A 23561-nucleotide genomic window follows, 5' to 3' on the forward strand; every position below is an offset into this window, starting at 1 on the left:
CTGCAGAAAAAACAATTGCTGCCAGCCTGCCTTCCACTGAGGACCTGTATATTGTACAAGCCAAAAAGAGGGCTGTGAAAATATCTGCAGACCCCTTGCATCCTGGACATACACTGTTTCAACTTCACTCAAGACGACACTATAGGACATTGCATGCCAGAACAACTAGACACAAGGACAGTTTTTTTCCCCTTGCCAACACTCTGCTGAACAACTAATTCTAATTAAAGTGTGAAGCTGGCCTGACTGAGGCCATCTTTGAGCTTCAGTGTTGCCACAATGGAGATGAAGGTTAGGGTGGGGGGGAATAGAGATAGCTGGGGGTGGGTGGGTTTGTAGCCAAAACAAAATAGTTTCCTCTGGGAACCAAGGACATTCCCCCAGATGGCTGGAGAGAGGAGGAGTGAAGTTACCAAGCAACCGGACAGCACCATGATTGGACCATGTGACTGATTGTTTGGGAAAAGGGGGAAAACATTTTCTTTTAATTAGATGAAAACTGTGGGAACCGTTTTCACCAGTCTGTGCCAATATGATATATCCAATAAAACTTTTCTTTAAGAAATCTACCTGCCTTGGAGTTCTGTTTCCTATGAGTATATTACCTGGAATCCTGACATCAAGGCATATATAATATTTCTTCCTCCTTCTGTTTTCCTCACAACAACTTTGTGAAGTGGCTGAATGTCGATGCTGTAGTTTAAGAGTCACTATAAAAAGTCAAATACCAGGATTTAGAGGAAGGATAGTATAGTTTCTACACTTTGGACTTGTGATCTTTAGGTCATCTGGGGATCTGGTTCCTATAACTGTGATACCAGCATAATAAGATTTCCTTTCTAAAACTTTTCATATTTCCTTTTTCTTTGAAGATACACTGACACCATCTTTATGACCTATTTAAAGCTGGAAACTGAATGCAATTTCCTTGATTTCCATCACAGGCAAGGAAAAAGGAAGCAGGTCATCATGCATACAGCATTTGTCAAAGGCCATATGTGAGTGCTGACTCTGAGAATTGGGAAACAGAAAAGAAACAAGTGGCATTTTGCTTAGAAGACCTGTGATTTACTTTCTGGACAGAACGCAATAAATTCATCTCCAGGAAACATGATTCATTTCATGGGTGGAAATGAATTTCAAGAATTTATCTTGATAAATGGTTTGTATAAAAATACCTTCTTTAGTCACCTCCAAGCACCAGCAGGGTCTGAAAAGGAGCAAAACTCAACAACTCTTTTCTGCTTAGAAGCTTGGAATGTCCAGTTTTTGTTTTATGAACTTTATTTATTTCCTGAAGTTTTTAATTTCATTGTGAGCTGCTTGTTCACATATTCCTATAGGGACAAACAAAGTATACAAAATTCCACTTAAATCCCCTTGGGCTGATTCAGAGCCTCTCCTTTTTTATACACAGCATAAAGTTCAGCCTCAACTTAGAAATCTGAATTTCCCCATCTATTAATAGTAGAAATGATTGGAATTTTTTTCTCTCTCTCTTATAATGTTGATGACATTATCTGTAGTCCCTTATTAAGAATAATGTGCAAAAATCTTCAGAGGAATAAATGTGGGGAAGAGTCCTTTAAATTTTGACTTAAAAACGGGGAACATTGTAAGTATATGTTATCTTTCAGGAATAGGATATAGAAAGAAACAAGATAAGATCCCCTTAATTGTTCATTTTGATTTTAGAAGCGGTGAACAAAGACATTAGACAAGATAAAAATATAATGGGATTAAAAATAAAAAAAGAGATATATAAATTGAGAGCTTTTGTTCATGGCCAGATTTTGATTTTATTGGATTCCTTAAAAGGGATTGAGTTTTTGATTGAAAAACTAAATGGCTTTGTCTTATTAGCAGGTGTTAAGATTAATAAACAAAAAATAATGATCCTGGTGAAGTTCTAAATATACAAGATCAAGAAGACTTAATAAAAAAAAATCTGGCTTTAATATTGAGAAAAGATTAAATATCTGGGTGTTACTTTGACTAATCTGACTTCTATGTTATTTCAAAACATGTTAAAATATGGAATGAAGTTGAAAACGATATGTTGAAATGGGAAAAATTGCATTTGTCATTGCTGGGGAGAATTTTTGTAAACAAGATAAATGTTTTACCTAGAATGTTATTTCTATTTCAGACAATACTTAGTTTGATGACTGACTTGGAATCGGAAAATTACACACATCATTGGTTTTCCTATGCTCAGCTAATGGAAATATTTAAATTTGATAAGAACTATGGCTTTGAAAATGGGTAAGAATGAATTTGATGTGGAATTGTGTACAAATGATGATCACATTACTGCTAAGATGTGTAAACTTTTATTGAAAATGAAAACAGAGGATGAATAAATTAAAGACTGTATATAAGATGGGCAAAAAATCTTGGAAATATACCTTGGTACCAATGGAAAAATATGTGAAAAAAGAGGTTGAAATTCACTTTGAATTATAGCCTTAAAGATAATTTTAATAAAAGATATATCACTGGTATTTGACACTGGATACATTGTCAAAAATATAGAATGGAATTTCAAATATTTGTTGGAAATGTAATTAATCTGGGAGTACATTTTTTCATCTTTGGTGGACATGCAAGAAAGCCAGAAAATTGATTCAGAAAATTTAGAATCAGAACTGAAACCAAAAGTTTTTATTTTGGGTTAATGGACGAGCAGATTGAAATATCTTATGGAAACTTGCTTTTATATCTAATAACAATGACAAGATTCTATATAAATAAAACAATGGTGGAAGGACTTACAAATACCTGCATTGAAAGAATGGATGGCTAAACAGATAGAATTGCTGGAGATGGAAAAATTGAGTTTCGAATATTTAAAATTTAATAAATCTTTTTTTAAAAAAAAATCAAGTTACATTTGTACATTGCAGGGCTGGGTTGCTTTGTTATTTCAGCACTATTATAAATAGGTTCTTCCATTAAAATTTCAATATAGTCTTCCTCTCTTCCTTCCTATTAGTCTTGATCCCTATAGTGGCAGCTATAATTTGCTTAATTTTCCCTAGGTAACCTGCCAGATCCCAGCCTAAATTTTGCCTAGATTTCATAAATAGATCTATTCAGTAGGGTTTGTAAATGAGTATGTGAGCATGAAAATACTGGTGTAACTTGCCTAAATCTCCATCTGCATGTAAACAAAAGTGTGACGTAACACCTATTTTCCAATCTGACCTTCTGACACAGTATTCATCTTGTCTTCACCCCAGTAAGATCACAGTAAGCTATCCTTAGTTGTTCTATTCTTACAGTCACATTTTCCCCTGTATTGTAACATTCTCCAAGAAGTGTCTCAAGGGTATAAAGTCAATTAAGTTTCACTACCTGTTATCTTGGTAGCAAAGTCAGGTGACCTGTGGCAGGTAGGATACCAGAGATGCTTATTGGGTGTTTGAGGTTGATACAAACATGCTGCTTCCATTCACACTCTTCTGTTGTCATTCAGCAATTCTTTCCCATAACATGTGGTCACAATTTGGGGTATGAAATATCACAAAACCCAAGAAATAATATTAGTGATAGGAAATTGTTTTATTGACAAGAAAACGAAACAGATATGACTGTGTGGATACCAGGATTTAAACTTAATTTAATCAAGACTTTTAGGTTATTATTTACATGCAAATAACAGACTGGAGTAGGGGGTGATTGGCCTGAATAGTGCAGTAGTGTCAGGGTCCTCCACTCTATAGCCTTTTCTGGTTTTGCCCAAAGCTGAAAAAAATGTAATACTGAATTGATGGAAAGATGAGGAAATTCTAAATAAAAATCCTTTCTCCCAGAAGGAATTGCTAATGACTCAGTTCCCTTCTTGATTCTTTTTCTTTTTTACCCTTAATTCAATTTATGTTACAGTGTAGGAGGAGGGACATACAAAGGAAGCTGGAGATGTACAAAGGGAACAGCACATATTTATCGCACTCCACCCTACCCTATCCCAGCTGTAATTTTATGATTGTTGCCAACTCGGAAGATACGGAGGATGGAGAGGCACTAGAGTCAACCAATCTCTTTGCTAGCACAATGCCATTATGCAGTGGTTCTGAACAGATACAACAGAGGCAAGATCGCAAGCAGGAATAGGAATAGGACAATTCATATTTTTTTTGGGTGGCCTCAAGGCTAGAGTGATATCACTTTAATTCAGCAGTGTAAAAAGGCTATTAAGCTTTGAGATGAGATGCAGGCAGCTCCGAGCACTCAGATCCTGATTTAGATAATGACAACACTATATACAAATAATCATACAGCTATTGGACTGGGAGTCTTCAGAGCTTACCATAAATATTTGACTTTAGCTATGCCTGAATTTGCACATAATATAAAACAAAGCAAACAAGCCACATGGAGACTGGCAAGTGAGGAGTGAGGAGTAAGAAGTTCAGATTGGCCAAAACAGAATTTGCAGTCCCAGGCTATGAAAATTGGGAATTCTGAGTGCACATTTCCACAAACTGCAAAGCTGCATCTGTTTCTGCTGAGTTAGATGGATTTTAAAAGCAGCTCCCTGGAAGATAACCAAGCCACTCTGGGAAATGCAGAAAAAATTAGTCCCCCTTCCCAATCTTGCTGCTTGGTCTATAATGAAAAAAATCTGGTCAAATAGGACTCCAGCCTGAATTTTTTTTTAATAAGCCCTGTTAAGTAGGGAGCAGCACTCCTCCCTGAAACTGGACTCTTGGCACCTAAATGGGATTGAAAGCAGCTTGAAAGTCAAGCCAAACTGTAGGTCTCACCCTCACTTACACCCTTCTAGTCCCAATTCACTTCTTTCCACTCAACCAGTAGCTCCAAGTTATAGTTCCACGACCATTTCCTGCTTTAGCCTCCATCTCAGCAGGAATGAGCTGTCTTGGAGATGACAGAGTATAAATAAAGGCTATTTCTTTGCTTGGTATGCATTTCCTGTAACGTTCAGCAGCAAACAAGTGGGAATGGGATAGAGAACGTTAATAGAAACCGACATATATTAAGCATACACCGTTACTCTCAAAGTATCTGCACATTTGTGAATGTCCCCTTTTTTTCTGGAGCTACGACTTCCTCTGCCTCCCAGAGAAATAAAGTTAGGACTGGCATGATTGTCTTTTGACACTTCTCATATTTCAACAGGTCTCTGGAGCCATGAGTGAAAGAAGGAAAAAGTACTTTCGAAAAGTCTTTACGGTATAAAACGTCGCCATTTTCTATCTTGCTGTGCCTGCAAGTTAGAATAGAATGGAATAGAAAGAAGGAATTTGGTTCCCCCTGCTGGTAAAGATTTTAAATGGCTCTGGATCTAATGTGATAGGGAATTTACACTTTCGAAAATAAGAAGCCAAACAATAGTTTGCTTGTTTCTTCCTCAGGAAAAATCTTGGAAGAGCTCTTGGTGGAATCCAGTCTACTCTGCTTCTGATGGTAGCCTTTTCGCATGTCTGGAGATTCTCCTTCCCTTCCTCAAAAGACTGATCAAACCAATACTGTGAAGACCTGGCTTAAGCAACATTTTTACTTGAAGATGGGCTGCAGTAGGAGTTGGAAGGTCGGAAGAGTAAATCTCTAGTCCTGGTGACAGATCCAGGTTCGATCTTGCAACATTTTTACTCCCCCTCCCTTTCTTTTTCTGCTTTCCAACTACCTTAAAATGCTTTGGGAAACATGGATGCTTGTACCTGTTTTGTCGCCTTTTGGTTTTGCTGAAGATATTGGAAGCACAACCTGCTTCCTGCCATGTAGTGATATTCTGCTTACCATTTGCTGGCGACATGCAGCAACCAATACAAGGCCACTTTGCTGAGGCAGATTGAAATTTATCTAAGAGATTCTGGCAAGATCGAAGCATTTTCCATCTTATGCCAGCAATCGACCTCTCATTCACAGACAATTCACAGGGAAGAAGAATAGTCTTCAGAGATCAGTAGTCAGATTGCTCTTTCCTGTCTAAACACCAGGCTCTGCCCCTTCATGGCCATTTGTGCTGTGGGCTTCTGAAGATACCAGACATCTCGCTTTGTGGCTGTTTTATTTCTCTCTCGTGGTGTGTGTGTGTCAGAGAGGAGATGCTAATTATATGTAAGTTCAAATACAAATTTTCCTGGCAGGTAATATTGTGACATAGAATTAAAGTCTCCAGGATCCTAGTGTTCATATTGACGTGCAAGAAAAAGAAATTCTTATATCCTCAAAAGACAATTGAAAGTCATCTTCAGAAGCTTGTTTTAAATTAATATTTGTGCATTTCTCCTGACACGTTACCTTAGATCAGGGGTATCAAACCCGCGGCCTGCGGGCCGGATGCGTCACGCCCACCCCCGGTTTAGCAAAGGGGGGAAAAGTCCCAATACATCACATGACGTGATGCCACAAGTTTGACACCCCTGCCTTAGACACAATCTAGTATGCTTCATCAATAATATATGTGATGAGATTGTCATTGGTCATTTGAGGCTGCAGTGGGCAGGCCACTCCCTTCCGATTTCTTGGCATTACTGTCCTTTTTGGCTTGAAATTTAGGACTCAGTGGACACCTGGCTTCCCCTGAGGCTCCTTGCTAGTGCTTCCTGAAGCAGTTGTCAGGGCTTCCATAGCATCTTTATATACAGAGGTTTAGCCCTTTTCTGAGAAGAGTGTTGGACTTGCTTCTCTTAATGACACATTTACTATTCTTGAGAGAATACTACTTCTGTGCTGCACAGGTAGATCGCAATTTGGAAAGAGGGCCAGGGTCTGCTATGGATGTATTGCTTGTTGTCTTTCCAATGAGTGCATTGCAGATTTTCCACTGCCTCTGTTTACATGTGGCTGTACTGTTTAATAATTTTATTACTGGATGGGAAGACTGCCATTTAGTTCACTCTCATCCCATTGCCTTCTTCCAGAATTACTTACAGGAAGGTTTCCTTACTGCTCACCTTGCTATTCCTTTGCAGTACCTGTCAAGGACAGTGTTTGGTCTCCATTGATTGTTTCACCTCACACACACCCATTCACTTTTGACTGTCTATTTTTGGATACAAGGTTAGCACTGTTTCAGAAGCACAGTAAACCGGTGTTCAGAAATAGCCTGACAGACAGGTAACAAGTGCAGGGCACTTCTATGTTTGTAAGTCAAGCCATTTATGTAGTCCTGCTAGTTCTAAGCACCTGGCTACATCCATCCATCCATCCCTACCTCATCATGATTGATGGTCACTTTTTCCACTGCCAGATATAACTTTCAATAGGAAGAGAAACAAAGCCAGGGGACCCCACCAATCACTTTCCTTAACATGTCCCACATTAAACCTGCAAGGACAGCATCAGTTGCTGGTTTTTTTCCGAGTTAGAAGAGAGATCTGCAAAGAAGGCAGTGCCACTTCTGCCAACATGCTGTTCTGCCAAATTCATGCTTTTTCTCACTAATTCAAAGATAGCATTTGAATGTGGCCACCTAGCTGTGCTCTTAATTTGTTTGATCCCAAGAGAAAATAAACAGGAGTAAAGAGATAACAGGAATAATAATAATAATAATAATAATAATAATAATAATAATAATAATAATAATAATAATAATAATAATAATAATAATAATAATAATAATAATTTTATTTCTATACCGCCTTTCCCCTGAAGGACTCAGGGCGGTGTACAGCCTATTTAAAAACACAAGAAAAAACATCGATTAAAAATTTAAAATAATTAAATAAATTTGGCTCAATTTAAAACCCCACAAATTTAAAATACCCCAATTTAAAATTATTATGTTGATAGCCCAGCCTGGCGGAACAACAAGGTCTTCAGTGCACAGCGAAACACCCGGAGGTCGGAGATCTTACGTATTTCCGGGGGCAGTTCATTCCACAGGGCTGGGGCTCCCACAGAGAAGGCCTTCCCCTGGGTGTCGCCAGCCGACATAACTTGGCTGATGGCACCCTGAGGAGACCCTCTCTGTGGGAGCGAACTGGCCGGTGGGAGGCTATTGGTGGCAGAAGTCGGTCTCGAAGGTACCCGGGTCCTGTGCCATGGAGAGCTTTAAAGGTGGTGACCAACACCTTGAATCGCACCCAGAAGACCACTGGGAGTCAGTGCAGCTCGCGCAGGAGGGGTGTCACGCAGGCACGAGTTGCGCCCATAACCACCCGCGCGGCCGCATTCTGGACCAGTTGGGGCCTCTGAGTGCTCTTCAAGGGGAGCCCCATGTAGAGAGCATTACAATAGTCCAGCGGGAGGTGACAAGGGCGTGAGTGACCATGCGCAAGGCGTCCCGGTCCAGAAAGGGCTGCAACTGGCGAATCAGGCGAACCTGATAAAAGGCCCCCCTGGCCACGGCCGTCATATGCTCTTCTAAAGACAGCCGTGCATCCAGGAGGACACCCAGATTGCAAGCCCTCTCTGTGGGGGGCAAAGATTCACCCCCAATAGTCAGCCAGCTGACTATATCGGGACACCGGTAGCCACAGCTACTCGGTCTTGGACGGGTTGAGTCTGAGCCTGTTCCTCCCCATCCAGACCCGCACGGCCTCCAGGCAGCGAGACATCACATCAAGGGCATCGTTGGGGTGGTCTGGGGTGGAGATGTACAGCTGAGTATCATCAGCGTACAGATGACACTTCACCTCAAAACCACGGATGATCTCACCCAGCGGCTTCACATAAATGTTGAACAGAAGGGGCAAGAGGACCCTTCTGGAAGTTTAGAAGAAGGAAGTTTAATTTTATGCTTTTTATATTGAACATCCAACCTTGCTTATTTTGTGTGGTTTTTTTTACTTCTTAAAACTGCCAGAAGTCATTCTATTTGGGCATGCTGATTCTTGTACTCTAGTAGATTGGACAGCATCCAATGGGATTAATTGATGTAGCTTATTCCATGCTTCATTCTTCCTCAATGTTGCTGCTTCTGATGACCACATGCCTTTGAAAGCATTGCTTCTGTTTCCATTATACCAAAAGTTCATCCAAAATCCTTTTTAATGTTTACATTCCATCAGCTATCAAATTGGGTGGCAAATAAAGGCCACTGCATTCTCACATCATAATGGGATGCGTTGCTTCCCAATTGGCAAGAAAAGCAAGATTAGAAAAAGGCTATAATTAGCTGATGTTATTATTACGTGGGTGGGTTTTGTTTTTTGTTCTGAGGGAGAAAAAAAGTACTCCTGAGGAATTAAGTAAACACCACCACAACAAAAGAAAGAGAACCAAAGCCCCTCCCAACATGCATTCACAAGATTATACTATCATACTATTTACCGTATACATTTGCAAATGAATCCACCCATGGATAAACAACCCAATTTTGAGAGAATATTCTGGCACCTAAAATTCTCAGCTAATCTACAATTATCTCCAAGGTATTAAGAGCATCCAAAATCCATAGGCATATGGGGGTTTACACGTTAGGGCTCTGCAAAACAGCTGCTGGTACTCTTTTTCACATAACATAATTTATCGTCATGTTACACATTTTTGGCACACAAATTCCCCAATATTTAATCTATTCTTAAATTTAGCAGCTTCAGCCTCATCATGGAAAACATTTGCCAATCTGATATCAATTTTACCAGAAGTGCTATCAACTTAATTTATATACACCAATTCTTAAATGGAATATAAACATATTATTTATGCAGTAGTTTACAGCTGCTTAAACGCCTCAGGGTTTCAGGGTCACCTTGCCAATTTGCAGTTCCATCTCAAGAACTAGGCTCACTTAAATGAATTTAATTTGCCAATTCATTTTCAAGCACCAACTTCTCTGCCTGAGGTCAATCCAGAATTCTACATCTTCAGCAGCCAATGATAGTAGGGATTGCTTTTTTTATTTTGTAGAGGGGGAACTGTTGGCATTTCATTGAAGGCCTCCAGGGCTGTCTATCCTTCCCCGCTACAAAGGTATAAGAAAAAGCAGAAGGTTGGAAATAAACTTTTTGTTCTTCTCAGCCACCCATTTTTCAAAATCTAGGTTACATCAAGACATAAGATACAAAAATGCTAGAATATCCCCCCTCCCCCCAATACTAGACAGAATAGAGCAGGGATATCAAACTTGAGGCCGTGGGCCAGATTCAGCCAGCAGGGTGCTTAGATCTGGCCTGCAGGGCTGCCCTGGAAACAGCAAAGGACCGGCTTGTGGTGCCTATGCCAGCGAAAACGGAGCTTGGAGCTGCCAGAGGGCTGCAGAATGTTGAGCTGGCCATGCCTACTCCAGCCACGCCCATTCGGCCCCCGAGGTCAAACACAACCCTGATGCAGCCCTCAATGAAATAGTTTGACACCCCTGGAATAGAGGGTGTAATGGCTCAGTGGTTAAATACACTGAGCTTATTAGCTGGCAAGCTGTCTCAGCCTGGGTTCAAGACCAGAGCGCCGCAAAATGGGGGTGAGCCCGTTACTTGCCTCAGCTCCTGCCCACCTAGCAGTTTGAAAGCATGCAAATGCGAGTAGATAAATAGGTACCAAAATAGGTACCACTTAGGTGGCAAGGTAACAGCATTCTGTGCGCCTTAGTATATAGTTATGCTGGCCACATAACCACAGAAGTGGTGAAGTGGCTCCCTTGTTTAAGAAACAGAGATGAGCATCGTCCCCTAGAGTTAGACAGGGGAAACCTTTACCTTTACTAGATAGTATATCACAAACTGAAGAAACCGGAAAACTATACCTTCTTTTAACAGAGAATTCTCAGCACAAACTGCATTTCTTGAGAAATTAGGGAAAAGTCAAATCAATGGCCAAATTTGACCATTGTGAATTGAACAAGTAGATATATTCTGAGAACAGACTATAATAGGAATACTCTGGCAAACAGATGCCCTCTAGAAATTTCGAAATACAGCTTCTACAACGCCTTGCCATTTGCCATAGTGGCTGGGATTAATTAGGGAAAATTCCTTTATGTTAGAGAAAAATAAGCTGGAGGTTTTTACGGATCTAGTTCAGGAACTGCAGTTGTACAGACATACAGAAAGCATTTTTAAATGTTCATTTGTAGATAGCTAGCAGTAGGCATGAGCTTAAATGGACTCCAGAGGATGGTAGAGGACAGGAAGGCCTGGAGGAACGTTGTCCATGGGGTTGCAATGGGTTGGACAAGACTTCGCAACTAACAACAATCTCACCTGTATGCATACAGGATTTTTTTCTGGAAGTGAATAAAACAGCTACAAACTTTTCCTAAATGATTTAAAATTTGAAATATTTGCACACATACTGAAAAGAACCTGAATTCTCAGAGAGGAGATCCCAGTATCGCTGCTGACATTAATTTCCTAACCCTATTTTATAAAAAGAGATGGCACGACTTGCATTTTGGACATACGTGCTTCTGTTTCAGGGCTTTCCATCTGAAAAGATTGTCCCAGAACAGAAACAAGACAGCGTGTGGGGATTTTGACAGAAGAATGAGGCTGTCTGGATGCTTCATCAAATAACTGCACTGAGGGAAACATATATTGCATATTAAGATGTCCATCTAGAAACAACCAGAATGAAAAATGCTACCCATAATTAGTGGGAAATGTAGTGAACCATCAGGGAAGGCAATAGTTTGTGTACAGGAAACACAAATGCATACTAATCTTGAAAAATTTCCAAAAGTAAGAATTATAGCAAAGCAACAATTATAGCTGAAAAGAAGCACAGCTTTGCCTTCTAATTTACAAGTAAGAAAGGCAATTTAAACAAAACTGCTCATTTTGCAATGCCTTTATATACTTTCCAGGTGCAATTATCTTTGGAATACTATGAACTTCAACTTAAAAGACTTGAACATTGGGCGCTATCTAACAAAATGAAATTCAACAGTGAAAAAAGCAAGGTTCTACATTTAGGGAAGAAAAACAAAATGCACAGGTAGAGTTTATGTGGTAATTAATAAGTGGAACAACTTCCCTGCAGAAGTTGTGAATGCTCCAATACTGGAAATTTTTAAGATGTTGGATAACCATTTCTCTGAAGTGGTGTAGGTTTCCTACCTGGGCAGGGGGTTGGACTAGAAGACCTCCAAGGTCCCTTCCAAATCTGTTGTTCTGTTCTGTTCTGTTCTGTTCTGTTCTGTTCTGTTCTATTCTATTCTATTCTATTCTATTCTATTCTATTCTATTCTATTCTATTCTATTCTATTCTATTCTATTCTATTCTATTCTATTCTATTCTATTCTATTCTATTCTATTCTAATGTGCCAAGCCCCAGACTCTCTGATAAAAGGATTATTGCAGAAATAGTGAAGGTGCAGAAAATGATTGTGGGTCTGGAACAGTTTACTTAAGAGGAAAGGAAGGTGACAATGTTCAAGGGTTTTACATAGAAAAAAAAAAGGTAAGGCAGGAGGTAATAAGAAAAAATTCAACTCAAACTTGACTTGGTGACTTCATGGATACAATACGTCCACATAGTTGTCCTTGCAACAAATGGAAGCAGAAATTCAAAATACTGTTTGTTGTTATTGTTGATATCCTAATGTAGCCCATATATCTATTATTCCCTTGTAAGTAAAAATCAGATCTCATTTGGCTTATTTTTTGGAGATCAACCAGATTAGCTGTGAAGAAGACATAATTACAGTGTAAATTTAGACATGCAGACTTTCAGGTTTTTTTCCTTTAATATAAAAATTGATTCATTCCATAAATCTAAAATGTGGAAGAATCGTAACAGAAAAAAGCATTCTACAAACATCTATGCAATATATTAGCATATAATACAGCTGGAAAGTTAATTAACTTTAAAAAGCAACTGGATAGATTTATACAGAATAAGGTTATCAATGGCTGATAAGATATGCATTTATTATGTTAAACAAAGGCAGTCTGCTCCCTAAACCCAGGTTTGGCTGAAATCTCACCATCATTTGATGGACATTTGCTTGGCATCTGATGGGCAAGTTCGGAATATAGGATGATAGTTTATTTGTTTATTAAATTTATATACACCCATCTAGCTAGTTCAGCATGGTCCTTCACGTCTTACAACTATTGGGGAATTTGCCAGTAATTTTGTGCTATGTGAAAACTGTTGCTGGGAAAGGTCCAGCAATGAAAAGTTCTTTGATTTTATTAGATGACTTTGTATAAAAGAAATTATGTTAAACTTTAGAAATGCAAAGACCAGAAAGATTGATGAGTGAAAAGATATGATAGGAAATATAAGCAGCAAAAAAAATAAAATAAAAAATGCAAAACTGGGAGATTCTCAAGAATAGCAGCTTGTGTACGTTGTTAAGGTGATATGATTCACACCCATGGAGGCACAACACCAATTTATTCTCTCAGTTAAATGGGTGAAAGGTTTTCCTAGAAAATATTACATTTGCAGTGGTATGAATATTGTTTTTATATTCAATCTGTTGTGACTCTTTTCAGGTAATAATAAAATTATTAGAATAGTTATTGAAAAATGAATTTGCAATCTTGCAATCATTTACACTAGAGTTCACTGTTTGGGTAACCGAGGCTACTGAATACATCACTGAGGAATGCCAGCAACCAAAATGCACAACTAGATGGCTGCAGTGTCCAGCTAAGGAGATAAAGCTCAAGTTGATTCACAAAATTATTAATAATGCACTTAAAAAAAACTTGTGCATCTCTGAAACTACTGCAGCCACTTTCCCAGAGAATGCAGTTGTGAAAAATGGAAATGGGCAGAGCTCAAAAAGGCAAGGGAAACAAAGACAAAGAGGAAGGACTATATGAGAGTAGATTCAAGACATAAGCTTATTAATCGACATAAAACTCACTACAGTGTATCACCCAAGACACATGATATTGGCACACTAAATCAAACCCATTCAGAATCTCTCAGCTTTAAAAAAATATATTTCTTTGGAAAACAGGTTAATTTGAAAGGTCAAACAAACATGCACAATGCAAAACAGAGATTTTAAATATATTATTTCTGTATTCCAAGAACCTTCACTTTTCATATCTGAATATGAACATTAACTATCAGCATTCATATAGAACTTGCCAATCGCTTTTCCTTTTAAAAATGAACAATAAACCACCATTAGGCTTATATTGTTTGCTTATAATCAATACTTTTTTCCTAAGCTTAACTTATAAACTTCTGAACAGTAACTGTAACACAGCTTTAACTCCTGTTTAAGCATTTTGAGAAATATACAAATTGATCATGTTTGAAATGAAGAATTGGATATCCACCCAGTAAACAGCAGGAACTCAATAAACTTTAATTCCGATTTTGAAAAGCAACCCAACTACCTGTAGCACACCGTGACAAGCTAGCCCTGTGCATAGGACTCACTCAAAGAAGTGAGTTTGCAGAAATCTACCACATTCTTAGTAGAGCCTAAATTCACTGAAGCTTTGCTTACATTTGCAAAGAAATACTTGCAGATAGGCTAAATCAGTGGTCCACAACTTTTGCAGCTTGGCAGCCTGGCTGGGGGAAGAAGGGGAGAGGGGAACTGGCCCACACAAGTTGTAGGTCAATGCACATGTGCCTGCAGCTTGACTTGTGCAAGTTGAGCTGCACACACATGTGCACGTGTGCCAGCCCACTGCTCACATGGCCTGGTTCCAAATAAGTCACGGCCCAGTAGTGGGCCACGACCTGGGGATTGGGTACTCCTGACCTAAATCATTCCAGTGGATTACCTGGGCTGATTTTTCTAGTAACATGAGCCGCCTAAATAGCTCAATCTCTTATTTCACCAGTTCTGAAGTTGCTTGTTCGAGTTCATTATGAATTGGCACTAGCAATTTCAGAACAGTTCTTCTATAATATCAGTAACTTGTTAAGTGGCACAAAGGGGCACACTCAAATCCTTCCTCTCTCTATAGGATGCTATGAATTGAGATCTACATCCTTGTAGGCTACTATAGTTGTAGCCTGAAAATTCTCTTTTACTCAGATAGTAAGCTGAAGGGAACTTGCCCTTGCTTCTCAGGAAATCTCAATATTCAAGAAGGTTCAGATCAAAACCAAACAAAACAGGAAAGTTATTTTTTGCAGATCAACAGGCATCAGTGTTTTTCTATTCTGATTGTGAAATTGGAACCCTTAGTTCTTCCTCTCAATTCCTGATCTTTAGCTGAAATTATCTAATTGTTCAAATTATCCAATTGAGATCTAAAATACTTGCTTAAAAATACCTGATCTCGCAATAATATAGACATTAAGTCATCTAGTTACATTCCATAGTTCTCACATGAGGAAAGGTTGCTCAAGCCCTTATCATGAGACTTCTTGAACAAGCTGGATTTGAAACAGCAAAAATATTTGACTGCAAAGTTCTTGGGGACAATTCTGGCTATTTCAGGAATGCAACGTTATAAATAGTCACAGATGTCATCACTATTTTTTTTAACCTACTTCTAAGTGGAGAATTAATTAATTAAAGAGTCCAGCAGTCAGTTGAGTCAAGAAGAGTTCTGTAAAATCTAAGTTGTAAGAAATGGTAACAATTAACACTTCTATGAGATATTTAATTACAAAAATCCATACACAGATTATAAATTTCCTGTACAGAGCCCAAGAAATAGGGGTGTCTTTCCCCCTCCATTCTCCATAAGGACTGAAAATGGCAGGTAATGTTTCTTCATGAACTTCAAGATACTGCTTGGTCGTCCTTGGGCGTGGCCTGTAAAAGAAAAGTAAATAGCATTAGATTAGGACTCTATTGACTATACTTAAACTCTTTGAAAAATCGTGTTGTAGGCTGCACTTGCCACAATTCTGGAAAAAAATATTCTCTGTACCACTTTCTGTGGGCAGACACAATGACTGGAGCTTTGCCTAGAAAAGGCTATCATCAAAGCACCTGTAGAGTTTTTTCAAGGAAAGAATACTGCCTAAACAGAAGATGGTTATTAAAATCACGAGGATCGTGTAAGCCAGGGGTCCCCAACCCCTTGGCCGCAATCCACTACCAGACCATGATCCGTCTAGAACTGGGCTGCAGAAGCGGCGGCAAGCACGCATGCAACTCCATTTGCGTGTGCAGCAAGCTTGCATGCTGCTTGCGCAAATGGAGCTGCGCAATCCCCTGCCGCTCACACCGAACCATCCCCTCTTCCCCCTCCGCTGCTCCACCAAGCCAGAAAAGTTAGAGACCGATGGTATAAGCTTCAGACCCTCAAAGTCAGATTTCTCAAAGATAAGTCATATGTATTCAAATTAACAGGAGACAGCATTCTGAAAGCTTATGTGACATATTTCCTCAACAGGCCAAGGCAGAGCTATAATACATACAACTGAAACAAGCACCCATCTCAGCTGTAACAGAACCTGTACAGGCCAGTGTTGGATCCTGAATTCTTACAAAAGAATTTTGCCTACAAAAAGTAGCAAAATCAGGAAATGCAAAGTTTGGGAGAGGCAATGCTGGGAGAGGAGAACAATAGTTGCATAAATAAAATTCCGACATACCTGCCGCAGGAACTGCCTTCCCAAGTAGAAAGTTGCTGCGCTGGTCAGATTCTTCCTGCTACCCACTTTGCACCGAATATAGCCGTAAAGATTAGCTCCTTGCAATGCTACACCCATAATTACTACTGCCTATAAAAGGAGAGGAAGATATGTGAGAGAAGCAAGGCCTCACTGTGCCCCAAGAATGAGCTTAGCAGGAAACAACTGAATATTTTACTCACCAGCCACTTAACTTTGAAAGAAAACAGGGCACTGAAGGCAAAAATCACCCAGAGTAAAGGACATGTGATTAATCCTAGCCAGAAGATTCTGGACTCTGCTTCCGAAATAGCTTTCCTCCCCTGAGCAGATACCTAAAAATGAACAGTAGTAGTATTTTACTTACACTGTACTTTATTTTTTTAATTAACATAAAGCAACATTACAAAAAGATTACTTTAGTTAAATACTGAACAATCTCAGTGATGATAATACAGCTTCTGAAGCAGCAGAATCTAATTACAGTATTCTTTAAAGAAATCATGCAATAGAAGGCTTTATATCTTTGGAGTTGTATATTTCTTCAGAGTGGAAAAAGAATGAAGTACCCTTTCATCAAAAAGGGGTATCAAGGGAGACAGCCCTTCCTTGACCAACCCAGCACCAGATTACAAAGCTTCAGCTATCCCTGTCACCTTGTGTTCTGCAGGCCCTGCCATGCCCAGCTGGCCTTCACTGTCTTACTCCCACTGCCAACAAGACATGTCTGGCATGGCTCTATGTGAGGCAGCCTCTGGCTTCAACAGGCCTTTCTCCCAATGCTGCTCATGATTTGAAGAATGGCCTTGGGAAAAGGCCTCTCACAATCAGCAGCTGCCTCACACAGGGCAGACCTCATCAGCAGTGGAAGATGGTGAAGGTGAATGTGGCAGAGGAATCTGGCCACAGTTTAGCGCTTGAGATGGCTCTGGACTGAAGTAGAGGCCCACACTCACCAGTGGTGCTGGCTGGCTGTCACTTCCGAAGGCCCCAAGCCACTACTTCAATCCCAGCATTGCTGCTTCTGCCAATAAGTTTCGTTGTGCAGGAGCCAAAAGGGCAGAGATTCCCCTGCAGTCATAAATGCAGGTAGGGTATTGCCAAGTAACTGAATTCTGATCATGTAACCATAACTTCAGGAACTGGGCCTAAGTACCAGTCATTCTCAAATACTTTGGCCACCTAATGAGAAGGAAGGACTCACTGGAGAAGAGCTTAATGCTGGGAAAGATTGAAGGCAAAAGAAAAAAGGGACGACAGAGAACAAGGTGGCTGGATGGAATCACTGAAGCAATAGGCGTGAGCTTAAATGGACTCCAGAGGATGGTAGAGGACAGGAAAACCTGGAGGAACATTGTCCATGGAGTCACGATGGATCGGACACAACTTTGCAACTAACAACAACAAACCAGTCGTTCATCATCACTGTAACTTCAGTTGCTGAAACAAATGGTTGTAAAGTGAGAACTACCTGTAAAGAACAGTAAATATCATTGCTTAAACAAGTCTTCACGTGATGAAGACCAAAGGGGATCAAATATTTGAAAACTAACTGTAGTCTGTGTCAGCATGTCAGGAACCAGACAATGCAAGAACTACAGTGACTCATCTTTATTGCTGTAGTATGTAGTAACAGAATCCTGGAAAGCCTGACAGTTTCTCTCTCCCTGTTATAGTCAAAATGAGTTTCTTCCTCACTCCCTTCTATATTTCCTAGCTAAGATGATGTTTTTGTAATGACTGTTGCATATTCTTCTTCAAGTTTATCTTCATATTCCTGTTCAAGCCTGTAAGATGTATAAACTGAGAACCTACCCTCAAACTCACATTAAAGGGAACATTTCATTTGTATTGGCCTGATGTATCTAAATATTTTCATGATTTAAGTTTGAAAAAAAGATTCTCAGTGTGCCTAAAAACTGCTGCTTGTGTTTTCGTTCTTTAAAGTAACTAACAGTTACTGTACAGGAACTCTAAAATATATTGCTTGTATGATTACACAATTTGATCTTAGCTCATTCAATCGTAATTCTTTAAAATAAGTTCAATAGTTTCATATCATTTATCTCACTGCAAATGAACATATTCTGTACATCTTTGTAGCCTAGCCTCCAAATCAGAGGGTAAAGCAGATTTCAAATGCACACAACTACTAACCCCAATAATTGTGCTGTGATTTGTGTGTAGTGACCTTGTATCCAATTCTGTAATTAAAAGTGCTTTAAGCTGTAGAGTACGCCATTCACAGTCATTCCCTCAGCAACAGGGGAGATATTTACCTTCCTGGCTTCAAAAACCCAGTGACTTTTGCCATCATCATCAACCTGATTCCACCATCGGAGGCCAACCATCAACCTTCCTGTGACATTCTGGAGAGAGTTAAATACAGCATGGAAGTGCTTTCTGCAACAGCAATCATACATTTTGCTAAATAAGCTTCCCCAAATGCCTCCACTGTTTTATTCACAGAACTCTAATGAAACAAGAATCTCATTCCTGTTGTGCTGTTCAACATTATGACCACGGGCACCTATTAGAGTCACAGTTCTAAGTGAGCTATCAATTGCTCAACTTGCACTAGTATGCCCCTGGGCAATATTCTCGGCAATCCTATTAAGTTTACTGCAAATAGTTGCTTGGCAAGCAAAGTTATAATTTCACTAGTGACATGGAGACATGTTGTTACAAAGTCTCTTAGACCACTATCATGAATATAGGTTATACGCCTTCTGGTTATTTCAAATGCCACAAGAATAGTTTGCCATATGTCTTCCTGCCCAAATAACTCTGGAATGTTTATAACAAGTGCCTGCTTGAAAGATATAAAGCAATTACATGATAGAAGTGCTTTTTTCAAACATTCAAACATATTTGTAATATTATCAGGCATAAAAGTGCAATAACACATATTTAACAATGTGAATACTCCTACCTCACTTTGACATGCTCTCTAAAATACATTATAACAATGACAGCATGGCCAAGGAATAGAACTGGCGTCTACTTTGTACAAGGGAAAGAGGCTGTTTTGTTCAATATCTGTAATAATGATGAGTCCTAAGCAAGCAAATGGACAAATAACACTATTTTTCAATTGGAACATATACTGTACCCCCTTAAGCCCTTGTTATCACATAATCATGCTGTGTTAATTTCACTCTGAATTTAATATATAAATGCACACAACTTCTTCCTACAATGAAAAGTTCTTTCTTTTTCTTCTTTTTATGTTTTTGGCTCCATTCTGAATTCCATGAATGCAAAAGAACCATGCATGTTTTCCACAGGATTTCCATCCTCCCAGCTCAAAAACTCTGTAGTAACGTATTATGCTTCTATAAAGGTTAGGAGAATAAATTTAAAAAATGCTGTCTCCTTTGGTGGCAGAAACATCCCATAAACAGAACTCTTGATAAAGTAATGTTCCAATGAAAACATTAATTAAAATCCACAAAAAGTAGTTATAAAGTATCATAGAGAGCAAGCCTTCTGCATGTATATAGGATGGTAAAATGTCTACAATTAGAATAAAGGATAGAAATAGTCACCTGGTTATATTGAATGCAAATGCAAACTTCCTTATATGTCAAGATGGAAATCACATTCTACACATGTTCTGATATAATTTTAGTAAAACAGCTCAAAGCACCAAAGAGCACCCTCCCCCAGCTCATTACTTTGATCTCTGTATTTGACAAGCAGAAAGAAAAGCAAACTAAATGAAATCACAATTAGTATTTGAAATTTGATTTAACAGTACTGTTCCCTACACTACCAATTTCTCTGATAACTTTTTCGAATATCAACATCTTACAAAATGACTTACCTTCACTGCCCAAAAGTCACATGACAGTAGTAAGATGATTGTCACCATACAGGCAATATAGCTGTTGCTTAACAATTCACAAAGTAAGTACACAATTACTGCACTGACCCGGAAGAACAAGTGGAAAAAAGAAGCTATAGGGTGTCTGTAAAAGACAAAGGAAGAAAATAATTTGGTTATCAAATTTCAGTGTTTAATCTGGCCAAATCAAGGTTTAGAATTTATGCTATTATTCCAATTTCATAAATGCAGCAATATTCTTATTAGCATTACTATATTATTATGATTGGTCACACAGTCAGCCAAGTGTTTAGACTGGATTTGGAATTTTTGTCCATCTATTGAGTTCTTCCCAAGGACCTGAGTTAGATAGATGTTGTTTAATAGTATTAAAAGTATTAAATATGAACAAACAAATTCTTTAACTTGAAACACCATACTCCACAACATCATTTCCTTGCAAATGTCTGATGAAGGTAAGGAGATAATATTGCAGTTCATTCTATGTAAGTCTCCTAGATACGACAACGAAAGCAGAATCTATGCCGATATTAATGAAAATATTTTCAACCTATACACCTACACAGGATTTCACCTGTGTTTACTAAACCAAACTATATTTGCAGCTTCTTAGAAGAATTAGGCCATGCCAGAACTTTTTTTCTCCAACCATCGCCCCAAAAGCCTGTTAAGACATAGCAGCCTCTTTCTTCCAGACTTACTTTATTTTTGATTTCTTGGACTTTCTGGACATTTCATCTTCTCCATCAAAAAGTGAAACATCTTCCGTCTCATCATTACTATCCTAAAGAGAAACAGATTTTAAAAATGGGATTCTTTTTTTAAAAAAATCTATACCATTGTGCAACAATTCAACAAAAAACTCCAACCTATGCTATTGTGATAAAACTATGGGTGCCTGGAGGTGAGGGTAAGGGGGAGCAGATGATAAAACAAGCATTGTGACACAAGCTCCATAGCAGAACACCACTATGATTCTCACAGGGAAATGCCAGATTCTGTGGTACTTCAAGATGGAACTTACAAAATTACTGAGACATGAGGAACCAGTATTTTGGTATAGTGATATACAATTTCACTTGGCAAAACTCTGATTAAAATAATAGCAACAGAATCTAAGTTTTTTATTTTAAAACTCTATAGCAAAACATGGATCTATTTCCTGTTTAGTTAATTAATGTCATTATAAAAAGGAATGCAATTGATTAAACAAAAATGTTTTCTTTTATTAAGAGTTGTTATTCTACATTAAACTAGAAAATATTTCATAGGCCCTTCAACAAGTAGTTTGCTACAGCAAGTTTTCAGGAATGCATACATTCTTAAAACTGATACCATGTAATGTTAAAAAGGAGATGGCTAACTAACTACGCTGGAAACCATGTTTAATTATTTGCTACTTGAAGCCAATAGCAACTTTCTACAGGACCTTTGATAAAACATGTATACTAACTAGTCATCCTCAGTGACAATATTTTTAGGGGAAAAAAAATAAAATCTGGATATTGGATTTGTTATCCATTTCTTATGGATAAATTATGTTCAATCAACATAATTATTTCAGTCAAAGAAAGTTTAAAGAAGTAGGGATCAAACAATAGCACTATAAAGAAAACATCAATTTTAATGATTTTCTATGAATGCGTGTATAGCATTTTAGCATACCATTATTAATAAGCTAAAAACACTTAAAACCTGAGCTAAGAATAACCTAAAATAAAAGGTAAATCATGGCATTGTTTAATGCTAAAACTATATCCCTGATGAAAACCAAATAATAGGAATCTGAAAACATTATCTGATACCATTGTTCATTATTGTTGAGAATTATTGTTCATAATTCAGAATCATTGAGAATTATTGTTCATAATTCTCTGATGTTAGTAAAAGTTTACATTTAGAGCCGTCAGGTAACAACAATAGGATACTTGTATCCCTTCAAGTATTTGAGAATCTCTAGCCTCAGTTAGCACCCCAATTAACTTTCTTTCATTTCAACCTACCCTGCAGGGTAGTTGCTGCAGGGAAAATTAGAAGGGAGTTCCAAGTTCATTGCTTTGAGTTTTTTGAGTGAAGGGAGGATTAAAGCTCAAATATTTCTATTTCCTCACTAATGAATTATAAACCTACAGGGCCATCCACCCAATTTTGAAGAAATATAAACCCATACTTATTACTGATCTTTCAAACTGTGGGATGACTCTAAAAGACATTATAAATCATAAGTGGGAAATATACGTAGTCACATAACTACTAAATAAAACTACTCTAAACTTAATGTCATGTATTCCAATTCACAGGCATGTAATACTACAGCCAACCTGCTGTTTGTGCAATATCTTAAGGCCACCTTACTATATTTAAGTTAAAAATGATCAGTGGGTACCAGAATCTTTAAGAGTTAGCTATATGCTGCCGCCTTGCCGACCTCGGATTTTCGCACCCTGCAAATCCTAGTCTTCATAATTTGCTAGAGTTCATCAGAGGATTTTATTTCGACAATTATACACAGTTTCATTCCAATTATACCCACATTTTGATCCCCTGGGAGCCTTAGAAACGCAACTCCCTCACCCCAAATTAAAAGCAATATACAAAAGCATTTAATAGTTGGGGACGGGGAGAAAGAAATGCTTTGCGGGCAGTAAGCCCGGACATCACAGGAGAAGGAAGGAGGATGAGGGGCAAAAGCCAAGCTGGTCTTCCCCTCTTCTAACAAAGCAGCTACAACTTGGGCAGCTTGGGATGGGCTTCATCGCGATGGACTCATTTCCCGCAGCCACGACCTTGGCTTGGAAGTCCTCTACCAGGTCCTCTTCCAGCTCACCTCCCTCTCCAATATTAAAAAGTCCCTTCAGTCCCGATGTGAGTTACCCACTCAGCGTCCCTGGCCCGCGCTAGGAAATAATAGCCCCTGAGCTCCCACCTGCCGCAACATCGCTTCCGCCTTCTGCCACGTCACAACCAACTCCCCCAAGCAAAGCCGTCTACGTCATCAACATGCGACGGACGCCAGGCTATGCGGTAACGCCTCCAAGTCCAATAGAAAGCCGTCAAGCGTTGACTGATAGGTGTAGAACGCTCGTCTCCGTTGGCGATTAGGTTATCTCTATTCCGAGTACGAGAGGCTTCTCTAAGCAATGTTTCTCAGCCTTATCGGTTTTAAGATGCTGGGACTTTTAACTGTCGCAGCACCATGCAGGTCGTTGCTAAGGTTGATAAACACTGCTCCAGATTGACTCTCTAGGCAGGGGTCCCCAAACTTGGCAGCTTTAAGACGTGTGGACTTCAACTCCCAGAATTGCTGGG

At 38.9% G+C, this 23561-nt stretch overlaps 1 protein-coding gene across 4 annotated transcripts; it reads right to left on the bottom strand.

Moving 5' to 3' along the window:
- Positions 1-12580: 12580 nt before the first annotated feature.
- On the bottom strand, positions 12581-23312 carry TVP23C (trans-golgi network vesicle protein 23 homolog C). Of its 4 annotated transcripts, none has more exons than XM_034408285.3 (7): positions 23179-23312; positions 20954-21036; positions 20232-20376; positions 18685-18774; positions 16609-16740; positions 16388-16516; positions 12581-15599 (listed from the first exon to the last, which is right to left on the bottom strand). In XM_034408285.3, the coding sequence occupies exons 1-7, from the start codon at positions 23188-23190 to the stop codon at positions 15567-15569; spliced, it is 624 nt and encodes a 207-aa protein (XP_034264176.2). In that variant the 5' UTR covers positions 23191-23312; the 3' UTR covers positions 12581-15566. The 4 variants fall into 4 exon arrangements, with proteins under 4 accessions (XP_034264176.2, XP_034264183.2, XP_087743388.1 ...); XM_034408292.3 differs by having other exon boundaries at positions 23080-23227; XM_087887262.1 differs by having other exon boundaries at positions 23131-23218.
- Positions 23313-23561: the final 249 nt, after the last annotated feature.

Source organism: Pantherophis guttatus, chromosome 2, assembly GCF_059756535.1.
Source record: "Pantherophis guttatus breed Tessera chromosome 2, ASM5975653v1, whole genome shotgun sequence".
NCBI lineage: Eukaryota > Metazoa > Chordata > Lepidosauria > Squamata > Colubridae > Pantherophis > Pantherophis guttatus.